At 46.0% G+C, this 17,965-nt stretch overlaps 2 protein-coding genes across 2 annotated transcripts in view; both read left to right on the top strand.

The window, feature by feature from the left end:
* The window catches only part of LOC112571136 (calcium-binding protein LPS1-alpha-like), a 32,280-nt gene extending 14,612 nt beyond the window's left edge, over nucleotides 1–17,668 (top strand). The window contains exons 6-16 of the mRNA XM_025249950.1: nucleotides 2,606–2,799; nucleotides 3,712–3,742; nucleotides 4,103–4,246; nucleotides 4,686–4,916; nucleotides 11,107–11,123; nucleotides 11,832–11,906; nucleotides 13,127–13,157; nucleotides 14,140–14,283; nucleotides 15,236–15,478; nucleotides 16,080–16,149; nucleotides 16,982–17,668. Coding sequence (XP_025105735.1) covers nucleotides 2,606–2,799; nucleotides 3,712–3,742; nucleotides 4,103–4,246; nucleotides 4,686–4,916; nucleotides 11,107–11,123; nucleotides 11,832–11,906; nucleotides 13,127–13,157; nucleotides 14,140–14,283; nucleotides 15,236–15,478; nucleotides 16,080–16,108 — 1,139 coding nt within the window. The 3' untranslated portion in view covers nucleotides 16,109–16,149; nucleotides 16,982–17,668. The remainder of the gene's footprint in view (nucleotides 1–2,605; nucleotides 2,800–3,711; nucleotides 3,743–4,102; nucleotides 4,247–4,685; nucleotides 4,917–11,106; nucleotides 11,124–11,831; nucleotides 11,907–13,126; nucleotides 13,158–14,139; nucleotides 14,284–15,235; nucleotides 15,479–16,079; nucleotides 16,150–16,981) is intronic.
* Nucleotides 1,054–6,161, top strand: LOC112570099 (calmodulin-4-like). The gene is made up of 5 exons (XM_025248335.1): nucleotides 1,054–1,183; nucleotides 3,712–3,742; nucleotides 4,103–4,246; nucleotides 4,686–4,916; nucleotides 5,974–6,161. Exons 1-5 carry the CDS (start codon nucleotides 1,181–1,183, stop codon nucleotides 5,997–5,999), a joined length of 435 nt encoding a protein of 144 aa, XP_025104120.1. The 5' UTR covers nucleotides 1,054–1,180; the 3' UTR covers nucleotides 6,000–6,161.
* Nucleotides 17,669–17,965: the final 297 nt, after the last annotated feature.

Genomic DNA, 17,965 nt, shown 5'->3' with positions numbered 1-17,965 from the left:
GTTAAGGAGGGTGAGGAGAGACACCAAACTGCCTTCACGTCTCATGATTGTCCTGGTCTTCCTGTCCTACTACCATCGTCTGTCTTCCTGTCCTACTACCAGCGTCTGTCTTCCTGTCCTACTACCAGCGTCTGTCTTCCTGTCCTACTACCAGCGTCTGTCTTTCTGTCCTGTCTTTGTGTTCGTCCCCTAACGACATCCCCATCACAGCGTGACCACCACAGCGGTCCTTGCAGCGCGGCGACATGTTGCTGCTGCTGTAAAACTCCGTTGGTAACTACAGCAACCTGTTTGTGCTAAAGTGAGAATCGGGTGATAACTAGCGCGCTACAAAACTACATCATCATCATCATCAACTCGTCCACCTCGTCTCTATGACGACCAGAACCGTTGTAAGATGAGTGTCATCAGGCATCGTCTGGCAAACACCGGTGAAGTTGCTGTTGCTGCTTTCATAACAACAAAAACTTGAAATGGTTTGAATGGAGGGACTGGTTGTCATCCCTGCTCGGTGCTAGTGACACCCGACATCGTGTGTGTGTAGTGCAGTCACAGGTGTGATGTCAGGAACATGTTGATAAACTACCCGTGTAGTTGGTGTGTGTGCAGACAGGATTGTGTGTGTGTGTACCTGTCCTCTTCGCGTCCTGTCTGTCTGTCTGTCTGTCTGTCTGTCTGACAGGAAAGACAGTGTCTGACAACCAGTACATCTGACAATACAACTCAAATAAAACCAAACATAAAGCTGCAAGCGACTGTGTGAGTGTCTTTATGCTGACTAATGCTCTCAGTATCGTCTCCATTCTCATTGGGTAATTTAAAGCACTGTTGACATGACAGTTATTCACCTGCTCTCTTACCCCCCTGTCTACCCGGTAACATCGTCTGACGACCCCCCTCCTTTGTGTCCGAAGTAGATGAAGACGTTGTAAAAAAAACTGAGGTTGATGACGAGTGTTACTACTGACACCCCTCCCTCACCCCTCAACCTGTGTGTGATAAGACCTCGTGATCACGTGACAGAAGACGTGCGTCACGACTGAGAGGTATCGACAGGTGAGATGAAGAGACAGGTATAAAAGGGTGGTGATGAGACAGATACAGTACCCAGGTCCTTGCTCCCAGCAGGCATATCTCACGGCGATATCGAGACTCCGCACCGGTGACACCATTCGACACCATGGTGAGTCGCTCAGTCTTCTCCTTCTCTCTATCCGTGCCGACAACTCATTCTGTAGCCTTTTCTCTCTCACAGTCTCACCATTCACCCACTCTTTCTGTCTCCCTCGCACAAGTCACAAGTTGCTGCCTTCCGACAGGAAATAGTCCGACGACCTCGGAAAGTACCTGACAGAGGGACCTTTCTTAGGACCTTCACCAGTTGTGAAGACAGGGCACTAGTGTAGTGAGTGTGAAGACAGGGCACTAGTTTAGTGACTTTAGTGTGAAGACAGGGCACTAGTGTAGTGATTTTAGTGTGAAGACAGGGCACTAGTGTAGTGATTTTAGTGTGAAGACAGGGCACTAGTGTAGTGACTTACTTTAGTGTGAAGACGGGGCACTACTACAGTGACTTTAGTGTGAGGACAGGGCACTAGTGTAGTGACTTACTTTAGTGTGAAGACGGGGCACTACTACAGTGACTTTAGTGTGAGGACAGGGCACTAGTGTAATGACTTACTTTAGTGTGAAGACGGGGCACTATAGTGTAGCTGGAAATGGCTAGAGTTGAGGATTCTAGCGGACATGAGAGAGTGGTTTACTGGGCAAGCATCTGAGCAGAGCTTCAGATAACCGTTTGTGTAACAGAAGCGATTTGGGTCAAGATTAGCTCCCTTACTTGTGGTGGACAACTCGTCCCAGTGGCTCATTGATGCCACTCAGCCTTGGGTCACTCTTTCTTTCTCTCTCTTCTCCTTTCTGCCTTCTGTGTTGATGCCTCCTGACTTGCCGTACGGGGCTGGAGGAGGCCAGCAAGTAGTGAGCGTGTGACAAACAGTGTCAGGAGGAGAGTCAGTGTGTTGAGTGTCCTCAATGATGGCCACCCCCTGTAGACAGTTAGTCTCTGTTTGCCGACATTTGACAGAGTGAACGCTCAGGGGAAGACAAACAGCAACAGGACTAAGCGAAACATTTGATTTGACTTGAGGATGTCACAACAGCAGGACCACTACCCCGCCTCTTGCCCTCTGAACTCTACAGTTCAAGTCTCTACTGCGTGAAACAATCCTTCTCTCCAATAAACCAGTCTTCCACAACAGCGTTACTCGTGCTACACTTGGCTGCTCTTGACACAGAGTTGTCTCCCTGAGTTTAGAGTTACTTCCCTATGGCTAGAGTGTCTGCCTGATGATAGAGTTGTCTCTTGGATGTTAAAGTCTCTGACGTTTGTGTTTACTGAAGTTAGAGTAGTCTATTGCTAGAGTTTGTCTGTGTGACAGTTTGTCTGGCGTTAGAGTTACCTGTCTGTCTGAAGTGGACTTTGCCGTCTGTCCATGACATCATCAGTTTTGTATTTACCTACAACTGAGACACGTGTCCAGAAGACTTTTCTGAAACAAAGCATTTCTGCATGACCACAAGGTACTTTATGGTTGTCGTGTAGTCTGTCGACACAAAGCAGCTCAGGTGACGACAGCAGTCAAGGTGTGCACACCTGCCCGGAAGTGTCCAGGTAGTCAGCAGGTCACACAAGCACAAAGTGGAAACAAGCCTTCAATACTTCAATATGTCGTCGTCTTTGTATTACACTTGAAAGCCATTGTTGAGTGTTGCTTATGGAAACTATCTGTCAACAAGGTAAGCAAAACAACATTAGATGCATGTGACAGCAGGCCTGTGCTGTCCAGGTGCACAACACACCGTGACAGCTGGCCACGTGGTTGAAGGGAGAGAAGCGAGTCGGACAAAAAATCTCTGACAACAAGTTGTCTCCCTTTAACTTGTTGAGCGACTGCAGCCGAACCTTGGACACCGACCACCTGCAGCTGTCTTTCCGCCACACCACACCTTGTACACCTGCCTCTAGAGGCAAGACCACCCAGCATGCTGGACCCTGGAGGTTACCCAGTGTTAAGAATGACGACGGCTGACTACATGACACGACACAGCTGGGTGAAGGCGGCTGACAAGACATGACACAGCTGGGTGAGTGCGGCTGACAAGACATGACACAGCTGGGTGAGGGCGGCTGACAAGACACGACACAGCTGTGTGACGGCGGCTGACAAGACATGACACAGCTGTGTGACGGCGGCTGACAAGACATGACACAGCTGTGTGAGGGCGGCTGTCTACACAAGACATGACACAGCTGGGCGAGGGCAGCTGTCTACACAAGACATGACACAGCTGGGTGAGGGCGGCTGACTACAAGACATGACACAGCTGTGTGAAGGCGGCTGTCTACACAAGACATGACACAGCTGGGTGAGGGCGGCTGACTAACACCTCCCTCTGAAAAGAGATTAAGAGAGTGTAGGTGCACCTTACAATGTAGACTGAAAGATTTTTGTGACATCTTTGAAAGCAGGCTGAAAAATTCTTTGTCACGTTGTATGCAGCGTTGTATCCCAGTAAATAATAATAATCATTATAATAATTGCTCCTTGTATTATCTTATTATTTGACGATTTCATTTCTGTTTGTTATATCTTTGTTACTTTATTGTTTGCCATATTTATTGTGCTTGTTTTTGATTTCTTTTTACAGGCAGCCAGTCTGACGCCAGAGGAACTCAAAGGTAAAGTATAACCTTTCATCACGAACTAATGTCTCCGATGTTCCTCCATGTTTGTATTTTCAGTTGTCATTAGTCTGTGACGTTCCGTGTTGGAAGAGTTCAGTCAGAGTCCGCTGTCGGGTCTTCAAGTCAGACAAGATGTCAGTCAGGACAGCCTCTCCGTCAGTCACTTAACATTCACGTTTCCTTATTCTTTATTGACAGTGTTTCCCCTTTCTGTCTTCATCACCCCTCCTCTACCACCTTCACCACCACCACCACCAGCACCACCACCTCCACCACCACCACCACCACCACCATCACCACACACACACACGTACGTTTGTAGCCGGCCCTACAGTGAAGCCCGTATGTTGTCAGACTACCGCCAGACCTTCGACATGTTCGACAAGGACCGCAGCGGCGGCGTCAGCCTCAAGGAGCTGGGCGACATCCTCAAGGCCACCGGCCTGGACGTCAGCAGCGAGCAGCTCTCACGTCTCATCTCCAAGTACGACACTAACGGTACGTCACGTCACCATGCCCTGACAGACTGCTGACACGAGGCTATAGTAGGCACCAACGTGACGTCACTGGTGACACCATAGATACCTCCATGACGTCACTGGTGACGCGAGGCTACAGGAGACGGTTAAATTGGATGGCGGAGTCTCCTTAACATCTATAGAGGACTAACTAGTAAAGTCATGGACTGAGACATTAACTACCGAAGTAATAGTTGTGACGTGTCAGTAATACGTAACATTGTAGAAACGCCAAGTATTCACCAAACTTTAGTTAAGTATCTCAAGGGTCGCGTGAAACACCTTTAAATATCACCTTTAGCGTGACGTAACTTGTCAGACAAAGCGTGACGCGTGTACCTGGCTAAGGGTTAAGCTTTGTGGAGCGAAGGGGGTTAAGGATTGCTCAAGCGTCGTGTTGCTTGACCTGTGACCTGCAGGTGACGGGGACATCGACTTCGAGGAGTTCACGCGCCTCATCACGGAGAGCGAGGTGGCGGCGGCCGTGGCGGGGGCCCGCATCTTCAAGGCCATCGACACAGACGGCAGCGGCAGCGTGTCCGCCTCCGAGCTGCGCACCGCCCTCGACAAGCGGGGTGTGGGGCTGACGGAGGGCCAGCTGCAGCAGATGATCAGCGTGGCGGAGAAGAGCGGACAGCTGTCCTTTGAAGGTGACTGATCAGCTGACTTCTTGTTTATCTCTATGATTCTGTGTCGGCTTAATTGTCTCTCGCTTCAATTTTCTTTCTTCTCTTCTGTCTGTCTCTGTGTGTGATCGGCTGAGCTCGCCCCCCCCCCTCCCTAAGCAGCAGCAGCAGCAGCAGCAGCAACAACAACAACAACAACAACAACATCATCATCATCATCAACAACAACAACTAAACACCCCTATAACCTAGAAGATTCACCTCTAACCTTCATCCACCTGTATCAGCAGGACAGGAGGGAAGGGGAAGATAGATTACCGTTACGTCACAAACTCGGAGCCAATGCTAACAGACACAGGTTACATCACAACTAATGGATAATGTGCAAGTCTGGCTTCTGTGTTTCTTTGTCATAAAAGTTGCCGATGGGGTTTGAAGACACTAGGATGCTGTCCGTGTCTGTGACGTGATTCACGTGCACCACGTAGCTCTTGCTTATCTCCGCCTGTTTGTTCTCCTTTCTACTCATTTGTTGTTGTTTGTGATCAAACAATCTGGTCACTAGCACTGTCACTGCCATCTTGCATACTGCTGCTGTGTTGTCATGACAACGGTTGTCTGCGGACTTTATGTCCCCAGGGAGGGCCTCAAACTTCCGAACGGGGGAGGGGGAGGCGAGGAGGGGAAGGAGAATGGGTGGACGAGTTTCACCAAGCAGGGTACCCGCCGAGATCAGAGGGTAGTGTGTGTGTGTGTGTGTGTGTGTTTGTGTGTGTGTGTGCGTATGTGTGTTTGTGTGTGTGTGTGTGTGTGTTTCTTTGTGTGTTTGTTTGTGTGTTTGTGTATGTGTGTGTGGGGGGTTCCTTAAGGTCATCTCTCTATAAAGGTAGGATCAGCCCCAGCCCGTAGTTCTAATGTACAAGCTTGCGGACAAGTAGGTACAACACAGAGTTTGACTAAGCAAATCCATAAAACACGTTTTTAAAATAACCGGACAGAGTTTTGCACATTTCAGTCAAACTTGTTTATTTTCATTGTTAAATGCAGTCGAGAAAAGTCAGTTTTGTTGTGTATTTTTCAGACTTTCTTCGAATAGTGTCCAAGTAGACACACCTGCAGTCACGTTTGTGACAGGAACGACAGTAGATGGCGTCCTGCTGACGGCCTCCAGTCTTGGACTGACCACTGACACCTGCTGACGGTTGGACTACGTTAAACTAGTTTAGTCTTGAAATGTTGGAATAAATTAATTTGCAACTTTGTCAACAACGATTTCTTTCGTCCTGTTTGTGTGGTTGTGACAAATAGTCTACCCATAAGACATTGTGGCCTACGTCACTCTAGTCATTACACATCGTGACGTAACTGACCGTACCCGTGAAACATGACATGCTGTGACCGTTAGACCCTGTGACGTAACACTGCACGCACAAGACAAGACATCGTGACGTAACTCACGGATTCAACTCGCTATAGTTTCCCCCAGCTGTTACCTGTGTGTCACAGTGTGTGTAATTAGTCAAACCATCGTGACGACCGAAGACCTGTCACGACACAGCTCTGTCCACGTGACCGACCGTGGCACAAACACGTACGTCACTACAGAGTGAACACCTTCAGAGCAGATCTCGTCGGTGGGTCTGGCACGTGAACAGACTTGCTGAGTATTATCACCAACATCCCCGAGGCATGAAATTAGTTACCTCCCCTTGACGTTTGTTGCTGCTGTTGGCTGACACGTCCTCAGGGGAAACTAACTCTGACCTGTCCCTGCTTGGCAGTACCCCTCGCCCTCCCGTGATGTCACAGTTGACAGCCGGTCACTCGGGTTCTCCTAGGTCTTGCTTGGCGGTAGGTTTGTCGGTCAGTTTAGTGTCAGACTGAACAAGACACGTCCGTGTCACGTGTGTGTCAGGCGCGGACACTCGCATATGTTGGTGACGGACGTCCCTCCCACATCCTCCCGCAACATCCTGGTGTCTGGTCCCTCTAAACACTCGTCAGCTCACCACTGATGTGAACCGTGAGACATGTGCTCACTGAGGTGATGTGCATATTCACTGATGTGAACCGTGACAACAAATGTTCACTTCGATGACAAAGTAATGCGGGGCGATCAGAGTGCGGGAGATCATAACCCCGAGCAGCTTTTGCTGATAATTGTTTTCAAGTGACGTGCATCGTGTTGGCAGTCAGTGTCACAAACCGCGTCACACACGGTGTTCACGCGCATTCAAACAACACACAAGACAACGATCTGTCCATGGGCTTCTCGTCTTACTTTACTAACATAGCCCGCTGGGCGCTGGTACTTATGCCCACTCTAGGCGGATAGCCGTCAACAGGTCGTACACAAATGGTAAACAAAAATAGAGAGTACCACGAAGTGACTACAGGCTCAATATGACTACAGGCTATTTGTTAGTGTGACTACAGGCTGTTTGTTAGTGTGACTACAGGCTCAATATGACTACAGGCTGTTTGTTAGTGTGACTACAGGCTCAATATGACTACAGGCTGTTTGCTAGTGTGACTACAGGCTCAATATGACTACAGGCTGTTTGCTAGTGTGACTACAGGCTGTTTGCTAGTGTGACTACAGGCTCAATATGACTACAGGCTGTTTGCTAGTGTGACTACAGGCTGTTTGCTAGTGTGACTACAGGCTCAATATGACTACAGGCTGTTTGCTAGACCAATTCTGCGCACAAAGATCACAACTCGAAGTCTTTACAACTGCACACGAGGATGATGTCACGAGGATGATGTCACGAGGATGATGTCAGGAGGATGTTCTATGCCATTAAACTCGTTTCCAGAGTTTTTTTAAAAGATTTGAAGATCGCGTTCTTTATAAGCAAAGTGACCTGCTGCCTAACCTGACTTGACCTTTGAACTAACTGCAATTAACATTTTTTATTCATCCACTGAAGTGTAGCTTTTCACGTGACTCGGGTCATTTGGGTACAAGATGCTGCTCCACGAAGTCTGTTTGTCAATAAACCGTTTGCCGATGTTCACCATGTGTATGTGGTGTCTGTCACCACCAGACTGTTCACACTGTTCACACTGCTCACATCTGAGGAACTATAGTTCTTGTGCTGAACTTCTTGTACTGAATCAAGGTAGTAGCGGGTCAAGCCTGGTGTCGGGTGGTACATCGGTCCTAGTGTGAGTTGCTGCATGACGCGTGTACAGAAGACAATCAGTGGGTGAGTACACGTGCACCTCTAGTAACAAACTTCACTTCCTTCTGTCGTCGTCTGTCCACCACACCACCCGATCATTAGAAGTCACGTGCTGCTCCACCGCCTCACCTTGCTCATCTGCCCCTGAAGGAAGTCGCTCGTGTATGACACTCCCCTCTCGTGATGGTGATATCAGTGATGACGTAAGCAGCAGCGCGCGGCCATATTGTGTTGACGACAAACTTCCTCCCTCCCTTATCGTCGATGTCAGTCTGTTGGTCTGCTTCAACCTCTCACCCGAGAAAATGTTTCCTCTGCGGTGTACATAATCTTGTGTGATATTGCACCAGTACTCCCGGGTGGAGTAATACCAGTACTTCCGTGTAAAGTACTACCAGTACTCCCGTGTGGAGTCCCACCAGTGGATTACAATAGTACTCCCGTGTGGAGTAATACCATGTACTGCTGATGTAGCTGCTGCACCAGGAGCAATAACTCGTGTCGTGATGTGACAAGGAGACCCACACAGTCGCTTGTCGCAGGCACTCACTGAACTTCAACAGACGAGGCAGCGCCAGGTGATCCACCTCACGGAGTCTGTACATCTACAGAGATAAACATGACACCACCAGGTGATCAAGTACGGACAGTAGTGATGCGGGGAGCAGCGCCAATCACACCTATAGCCACAGAGCCGCCATATTTTCTACATTTCAACTGTTTACAACGTGACGTATGCGCGCGCACGTACGTGCGAGAAGGATCCTGTCAAGCGTGACCGAGCAAGTGAACACGCCTCACTCTTCAAGTCAGCAAACCCACAATTCCATGCTCACCAAACTGCTGTGTGACGAACACACCTGTGTTGATTGCGAGCTGTCAGGTGTTGGGCTGTTAGCAGGTCTGCTTCCGTCTCGCAACAAAATTGTTAAAAAGAGAAGTTCAGTAGGGTGGTGGTGGTGGTGGTGGTGGTGGTGGTGGTGGTGGGGGGCTAGCCAAACACGACACGTCACTCAGTGCGAGTTACTTGCCCTCAACACACAGGGGAGGTCAGGGTGTCAACATCCGGGAGCACACACACATACACACAGTCATGCATGTAGACTTCATACAGTCACAGCGACGTATACAACCCGCCTACCACCACCACCACCACCACCACCACCACCACCACCACCACCACCACCACCACCACCACTACACCACCACCACCACCACCACCACCACCGAATGTACCCCTCTTTGTGTTTTAACCCCGCAACACCAGTAACAACACGTGCAGCGACTTTAGGGCTGCGTACCGAAGGCGGTCTGAACTAAGGAAATTGTCTTCACCGACGATGCCCACAGTGTGAGATATTCACACAGGCTCCTACCACCCGACGATGCCCACAGTGTGAGATATTCACACAGGCTCCTACCACCCGACGATGCCCACAGTGTGAGATATTCACACAGGCTCCTACCACCCGACGATGCCCACAGTGTGAGATATTCACACAGGCTCCTACCACCCGACGATGCCACAGTGTGAGATATTCACACAGGCTCCTACCACCCGACGATGCCCACAGTGTGAGATATTCACACAGACTCCTACCACCGACGATGCCCACAGTGTGAGATATTCACACAGGCTCCTACCACCCGACGATGCCCACAGTGTGAGATATTCACACAGACTCCTACCACCGACGATGCCCACAGTGTGAGATATTCACACAGGCTCCTACCACCCGACGATGCCCACAGTGTGAGATATTCACACAGACTCCTACCACCCGACGATGCCCACAGTGTGAGATATTCACACAGACTCCTACCACCCGACGATGCCCACAGTGTGAGATACATGTATTCACACAGGCTCCTACCACTCGCGGCCTTGTCACCACAGCCTTACTTTTACCAGCAGTGAAGGAAGAGAAACTACGCCGCTGGCGACACCGACAGCGAGGTCAGAGGTCGCTGATGTTGTCAAACAGGAATCACGCATGATGACGTATTCGCAGCTACATTCTGTGCCCCAGCAGGACACGCAAAGCAGCAGCGACATCTCGTGTAGCCCCTGTGTCGCCGGTCTAACCCTGACACCCCATGTAGCCCCTGTGTCTAAACCAGTGGTTCTTAACCTTGTTTGAGGTACCAAACCCACAAGTTTCATATGCACGTTCACCGAACCCTTCTTTAGTGTCATCACGAATTGCGGGTGTGTCTTGACCTCCGTGGCGGAGGCTCCGCCGAACCCCGGAGACCGACTCCCCGAACCCCTAGGGTTCGATCGAACCCAGGCTAAGAACCACTGATCTAAACGCTCTGTTCGAACCGCTCAGCGGTTGACTGTACCGCATGCTGCGCCAGGTACATGTACCCGTATGTCAAGGGCTAGACGACAAGACAAGGGTTACACGAGATGTAGAGGGCTGTAATAAAAGTCTCGTAATGAGCAAATGATGCGATGATATGTTACCGCTGTGCAAGTCATTAAGGTAACGACTGTCAATGGTCGCTGAAATGTAATGTTACGGCATTATATGTGACACGTGACTTTTTACCCTCGTCACAGCATTATATGTGACGTGACGTTTTACCTTAGTCAGCATTATATGACATTTGACGTTTTACTGTAGTCAAAGAATTATAGTGACACGTGACGTTTTACCTCAGACACATGTCACGTTTCACCCTAGTCAGTCTTATGTGACATTTGACGTTTTACCCTAGTCACAGGATTATGCGACTACAGATTACGTTTTACATAATCACAGCAGTACTGATAAGAACAATAATGAAAAGTAAAGAAGAAAAAAAATAGAATGACGTGTTGCGCGCGCCCATCCTATCCCTTCTCACGTGTTCGATTGGACCTGTGTTTTTTTTTTCCTTGGTTATGGAAAAAAACAAATAGTGGACGTATCAAGTTATATAAAAGGCAATACATGATGGGTCGTGTACAAACAGCTAGGTCAGAGGCCAAAGGGCGGATGTAGCGGTAGTCGTGAAATGTAAGTGGTTCACTGTGTCAGGGCACGGCATGTGCTCAGTAAGCAAATTTTTCCTTCTGCTGCTTTTATCTGAAGTCAGGTGTACACATAGCTCCCACGTAGATAAAGCGAGTTAAGTAGTTGCTGGCCCAAAGCGAGCTTCGAACACACAACCTCTTGCTCCAGAAGTCGGGCGAACTGACCAAGAATTTCATAGGTAATTAAGCGATGATGGCGACGACGACATTTGACTGTGGAGATGGAGACACAAGCGTTGGTGACGTTAGTGTTGGGAAGACACGTTCATTGCAAGTGTGCAAGTTCCTTCTGACAGGTGTTGTCCCACCTGTCGCTCGCCTCACCCATCAGCCATCATAGCTACGTCCCTCGCACTGCCATGGAAACCACGTCACATCTTGCCATCCCACAGCACGCATGGCTGTCATCAAGGTACAGGTAGACAAAGGACATTTAGACAGAGGCTGCTTGGAGGCTGCCAACTGACCCAAACTTGTGCCACTGACATCCTGAATGCCATCTGACTGCCAGTTGTACAGCCGCGGACCCTGCCTACACCTGTGGCTGTCCTCCCCGAGTAACAGGTTTGAAGGCAAGGGGGACGTGGTTGGGGGGAGGTAAACAACCGTCGCCAGCCCCTCCCTGCTCCCTGTAGGGCTGTGGGTTGGTTGCGGGCTTCCTGCCTGACGACGACACTTGTCGCATTGCGGCAAAAAGGTCTCCGGTCGCCGCCAGTCTATAAATAGTAGCGGACCGTCCATCGCGCCGCTCCACCGGATAACGTGCCGCCGTCTCACTCCACCCGCCTGTCGCAATCCGCCATGGTGAGTACTCACACAGCTCCATCTCGTGCTAACATCTGTCACCTGTCCTACAGAAGCTTCTTAACACACCTGTCGCCGGCTTATTTTTGGTCAGGAAGGTACAGGTGGGCTGTAATTCCGAGTGATTGGCGATCGTCATGTCTTTCTCACCTGCGGCGTCGCTACAACAGGTGTGTGGCAACCAGCGCGCCAAAACTCAGGGTGTGCACAACGAGTGCCTGCAGTCTGCTACAGACGACAGGTGCATGTGTCTCTTGCTCATGAGTTTCAACTCACAAACTGTTGGAGCTTGCCTTAAACTTGATGAACGCATCTTTCTTCCTCAGTGGCGGTGGTCGGTGATGTGGGTTGGGTACGTGTTTGCCTTGTCCTTGTATGTGTGTGTTGTATGTAGATGTCGCAGTCATTGTGATCGTCTGTCAGCTACCTGTTATCTGACACCTGAGTGAATGTGTAAGTCACTACCCTGTACCTTGTCAGTCGTGGGCCCTCAGTAGATGACACGTGCTGCCGTCACCACAACACTGTGACTGCTCAGATGACACTGCTGTGATCACACACACACAGACACACTGTGACTGCTCAGATAACACAGCTGTGATCACCACATACACCAACACACACACAAGAAATAACCAGAGATGGACATTTCACTTGAAAGCAGCAGACTATGTACATCATTCTGTTGGCAGGACATTCAAAACATTTGGGAGTGGAACCCAGGTATGAGGTGACCGTTGACATGTCCATTTACAGATGTGTAGTGTCAATGAGAGAGAGAGAATGCATGAGGAGTGGATGGAGGGATGATAGTAGGAAATCAAGGGCATTTACATTAGGCCTTCATCCTAATCTGTCGCTTGCTCATTGTGGGTGTGTTGGGAGGGGTTCCAGTGCAGTGCACTGTTTATTGCATGATTAATTTATGAGCAAACATTTATGTCTTTTTATTCCTGGTTATGAGAGGCTAAGAATGAATTGTGTGCAGAGTATGTTTGCTCATTGCTATAAATAGCTCATCCATGTCTCACAAAGATAATGTTATCAGTGCTGTGTTCATTATTTTGATGATTACCAGCAGAAGATATGTTTGGAAGCTACATGTAGTGGACTATGACACTATCAGTGTTTTGTGAAATGTTCAGTAATTTTGGTGCCTATATATCATAGATAATCTCATCATCGGCATCATTATAATGCTTCATATTTGGTGATTACAGGCAGACCAGCTCACCGAGGAACAGATCGCTGGTGAGTGTTATATATATATTGAGTTATTAATCTGGTCCATAAAATTATGACTGTTTGGAATACTGGATATTGACTGTACAGTGTGACGCCATCCAAAGAATCTGCCCCTAGTAAACTGAAGCACAGCCTCCCGACACTACATGTTGTATCCTCAGCAGCTGGGACATGTTTACATTCAGATATCATGTAACTGTGGTGTCATGGTATTTTGTTGTTTGACTGTGGTACCATGGTATTCCAGCTTTCTCATGTCCGCTTCCAGCTGTACTGCACTCAGAAAACATTCACTTGCTGTAAAGAGTTGTGCCCCTTCAGCACAGGCTATCTTTGGCAGCACGAACCCTCATCATTTTCAACAAATTCGGAACAAAATAACCACATAACATACAACTTTAGTTTTTATTTTTCTCAGTAGATAAATATTGGTAGAATTCAAATTTTCTTAACTTTATTTGCTTTAAACCTGTTTTTTTTTTCACAGCTAGATATTCAGTCAAATGGGATTAGAAAAAAAAGATTGTCTTGAAGTTAGGCTGCCACACCGAAAGGCATGGATCCTTTGACCACAAATATTGTTAAAAACCTGGTTTATATGCCAAGTACATGTGTGATAATCCATAAGAAATATAAATTTACAGATAAATGTTGCTTATGGATAAAGTTTGAGTGTTGTTTTGTACCGAGGACTGACATGAAACCTCCGATCTCTGACTCACCATTTTTGATAGGCAACGACTAGATCTGGAAAATTCTAAATTACTATCATGACAGGAAACACCTGACTAAACAAGGCCAAGAAATGCTGCTGCAGGAAAATGATTCCTTAATTGATACCTGAGTTACATCCTTTAGCATAGTATTGAAATACATTTAGACCCCAAAATATTGACTATCCTTTGTAACAGGGCCTTACGCATCGATCGACCTAAGATGCCTCCTGCCATTATTACCATGACAATATCGTAGGGTATGTTTTTTGCAGAGTTCAAGGAGGCATTCTCCCTGTTTGACAAAGATGGTGATGGCACCATCACAACAAAAGAACTTGGGACTGTCATGCGTTCTCTGGGTCAAAATCCGACAGAAGCAGAACTGCAAGACATGATCAACGAGGTTGATGCTGATGGTGAGGTTGCTCCCAGTCTTAGTTTAAATATAAACGCCAATTTGATAAGCAAAGGAATGTGTTGCTAAGATTTATAGTACTTGGAGAAAGAGGGTTTCACCTAATTCTACCCAAAGGCCCTTGTGATTTGTGTGTGGCAGGAGAATTACTGACTTATGCTGAAGGCTGTATCACAAGAAAGGGGGTGTGGAAACTGTCGTGTGAATAACAATAAATTTGTAAGACGCTCATATCTAAATTTTCAAACCCACTGTAATAAGGGGATGAAATGTTATTGTAGAATTAGACATCTGGTGAAGTGATTATTTTCATAGATTTTGGTATCTGACGAAGTGTATGAAGTATTACTCTAGGATTGGGTTTTCCTGTAAGTGTAAGTTACCGCAGTTCTATGTCATCTCAGTACATGCCTATTACTGCAGTGTGGAGTATGTCAGCTGACTGACAAGTGGACAGTGTAATGAGTTATTTTCTTTCACATCATTGCATTTGGGTTCACTTAGCATCTGTGTTATTAAAAAGAACTTTCGAATTCAAAAACTATTTTCACTGTCACGTAACTGATTAGGTTAAACAGGGAATTGTCGGAGCAGAGTGGTATTTTCATAGTGACCACTGAAAGCAATCAGTTTTACATCAGAAGAGCTTCCATAATCATGCACAGTTCGTTGATTTGCAGTATGATAGTCTGTTGCACAGTCTGGACACACCTGAACAGCTGGATAGTCTGGTTGCATAGGAGTTAAGCATTTGTCATCTGCAGTGAGGATTGACTAAGTTCAAATATTGCCTTGGGCATGCTGTTCTTTGAATCGTATTGGTCCACAAGAGTTTTGGCTTATAACCTCAGTCCTGGATTTTTTATGTTCTCATTTTCAAAGTGAATCAAATTGTAATAAAGTTCTAAGGTTTGTTACCTGCATTCTCTTGCATTAAGAAATTTGTTTACCAGGCAATGGTACAATTGACTTCCCTGAATTTCTGACCATGATGGCACGTAAGATGAAGGACACAGACAGCGAGGAGGAAATCAGGGAGGCTTTTCGTGTCTTTGACAAGGACGGCAACGGTTTCATCAGTGCTGCTGAGCTTCGACATGTGATGACTAGTCTGGGTGAAAAGTTGACTGACGAGGAAGTTGATGAGATGATCCGAGAGGCTGACATTGATGGTGATGGGCAAGTCAATTATGAAGGTCAGATTTCCTTTCTCATCATTACATGTCTTATTCTTTCTCCTCTGCAGGGAGCTGACACAAAACTAATACAGGTAACATGCAGACTTAGAATTGAAATCAGGTTTTAATAAATAGGTCAAGGTTTAATGTTTCCTTACAATAGAGATTTGAAAGATTTTAGTGAAATGGATAAAATAGAGGAGAGATTAAGATTTCACCACGTTGAAAGGATTCCTGTGTTGAATGGCTTAGGAAAGCACTGCTATCATGACTAAAATTTATAAATCAGAAATGGCAACATTGGTTGAAAAAAGAAATTAGCTGAAGGTAGCAATACTTGTCAGTAATTGTTGTGAACATTTTGTTTTGCCTGATAACTTGAAAGGCTAAGGTTTATCAGTGGGCTTGGTAAAGTAGTTTAAACAAACTGACCAAAGTGATTGAAATCTGTCTTTTTGTCATTAGATATCAATGGATCAAGTAGGAGAAATGTAAATGTTGTGGAAACTTAAAGACAAGAGATTATTTCACACGAGGACAGTAAATGTTTGTATCACAGCAACTATAAACATGGTCAGCTTAGAAAACAGTGACTGAGTAGCATGTATTTTTGTTGCAGAATTTGTCAAAATGATGATGAGCAAATGAAAAAAAGAACATAAGGACTGAAGGACCAGCCATTTTCCATGGTGAGTTGTGTTTGTGATTCGTGAGGTTCCCTGACAGCCAGTTACACATCTTTTGTTCCTGCTGTTGTTACCAGGTGACATTGCTGCATTATTCCATTTGGGTAGAAGAGGTAAGACAAAGGTTGTGGGTTAGGAACACAGAATTAAAGTCATGAAGCTGCATTCAAAGGTAATATTTTCATGACTCTTTTAATTCTACATCAATATGCAGCTTCTGTCAACTTCATGTGCATAATTTCTAAAATTAAGAAACACTTGCAGTCTTTAAACATCCTGGAGAAAGCTGTTGATGCAGATAGCCAATAGTGCCATATAATGTGACTGAAAATGGGGATACAAGAGAGTTCTCATTCTGTAGCCTGGTCATACTCTATTAGTCTTAGTTTATCTAATTACACTCTTACCATCACACAGAAGAGTTCCCCTTCTGTAGAATTTGTAGTTGACTTTAAAATAGCTTCCTAATTATTGAACTGAAAACTAAAGATGTCATGCGTTGGTAAAAAGCTGTTTCGATTTTGCATAAAATGTCGTTAATATTTCTCACCATGCATACATGTATGTTAAATGTTGCTTAATGCTTTTGTAGTTTCTTTGAATGTGTACTTAAGAAACGTACTTGGCTACTTGATGGCTGAACAAGAAACTCCAAACTGTAAGGAGTTAATGTCTTGAATGCAGCATGTGGTAGGAGTTGATTTGAGTACATCATATCTGTTGGCTGTTAAAATATAGCCTTTGAAGGTGATGTGAGATTTCATGTTCCGATTTTTACATTTGTGCACATGCGTTTTTATTATGGTCTCTGTAGTGATGTTGCCTTCTGCTGCAGGTACAGGCTGAGATGCTATCTCGCGAAATAGCAGGATCAGTTGTCTCCCACTTCTGCTGCATTTCTCTTTCGAAACATCAGCCTGTTTGAGTCTGGTCTGATAGATGTCACTCAAAGTTATCACAAAGAGAATTCCCAAATTGACTGGTCTGATATCCATAATCAAAATTATGGAAAGACAATGTCAAAGTGCCTTTCAGCTTTACGAGTGTTCCATCATGCCTGAGAGATATTTTTCTTTAAAAATCTTGCCATCCTGCAGACTAGATATCTTAGAGTATTTTACTCACATCTAATTGCTGACACAGGCTTATATCTGTGTTTATTTTTTATATAGTTTATATTTTCTAAGATTATTTTCTGAAATGAGTATAAGTTACAAGACAGTCTTGCATCCAGTTGTAGCAGCAGTGATAACTAGGAGCCACCCTTGGCCTTGTGTTGGACTTAAGGTGTGCAGAAGATACACCATCTCCTGATGCAGCAACATTTTTCGACTAAAATATATTTTAGGAATACAAGGTTGTGATATTGAGGAACAATTCAGGCAATATGGGAACATGGCTTCCAGAAATTTAGCAATTGATCATCATGGTTTACAGTTTATGCATACAATTGTTGATAGTTTGTTACACAAAATTTCTAGTACTATTCCGCTGGAAAGAATAAACTTGTGCTTTCATTGTTTGCATGCTTCTTGATATTACACCAGTAACTTAGAAAGGGAAGTCATCAGAACAGCATGTATGCTTACGATGGATGGCTTGTACCTACATGATGAGACAATACTGGTCTTTAACCAGTTAAAGGGTTAACTCTACTCCCAGTGGATATTGTCCAAACTGTGATCCATAATACAATTGACATTAAGTATATTTAACATTTAGTGCAGCTTCCAATAATAAAGTTAAATCAAAGCACTTCAAAACAAACATAAACACAGACAATAATAATAAAGGTCTCAAAACAGAGTTCATAGTGTTC

Source organism: Pomacea canaliculata, linkage group LG8 (assembly GCF_003073045.1).
Source record: "Pomacea canaliculata isolate SZHN2017 linkage group LG8, ASM307304v1, whole genome shotgun sequence".
In the NCBI taxonomy this organism is placed as follows: Eukaryota; Metazoa; Mollusca; class Gastropoda; order Architaenioglossa; family Ampullariidae; genus Pomacea; species Pomacea canaliculata.
The sequence above is the reverse complement of the archived record's forward strand: the minus strand, read 5'-3'. Positions and strand labels throughout refer to the sequence as shown.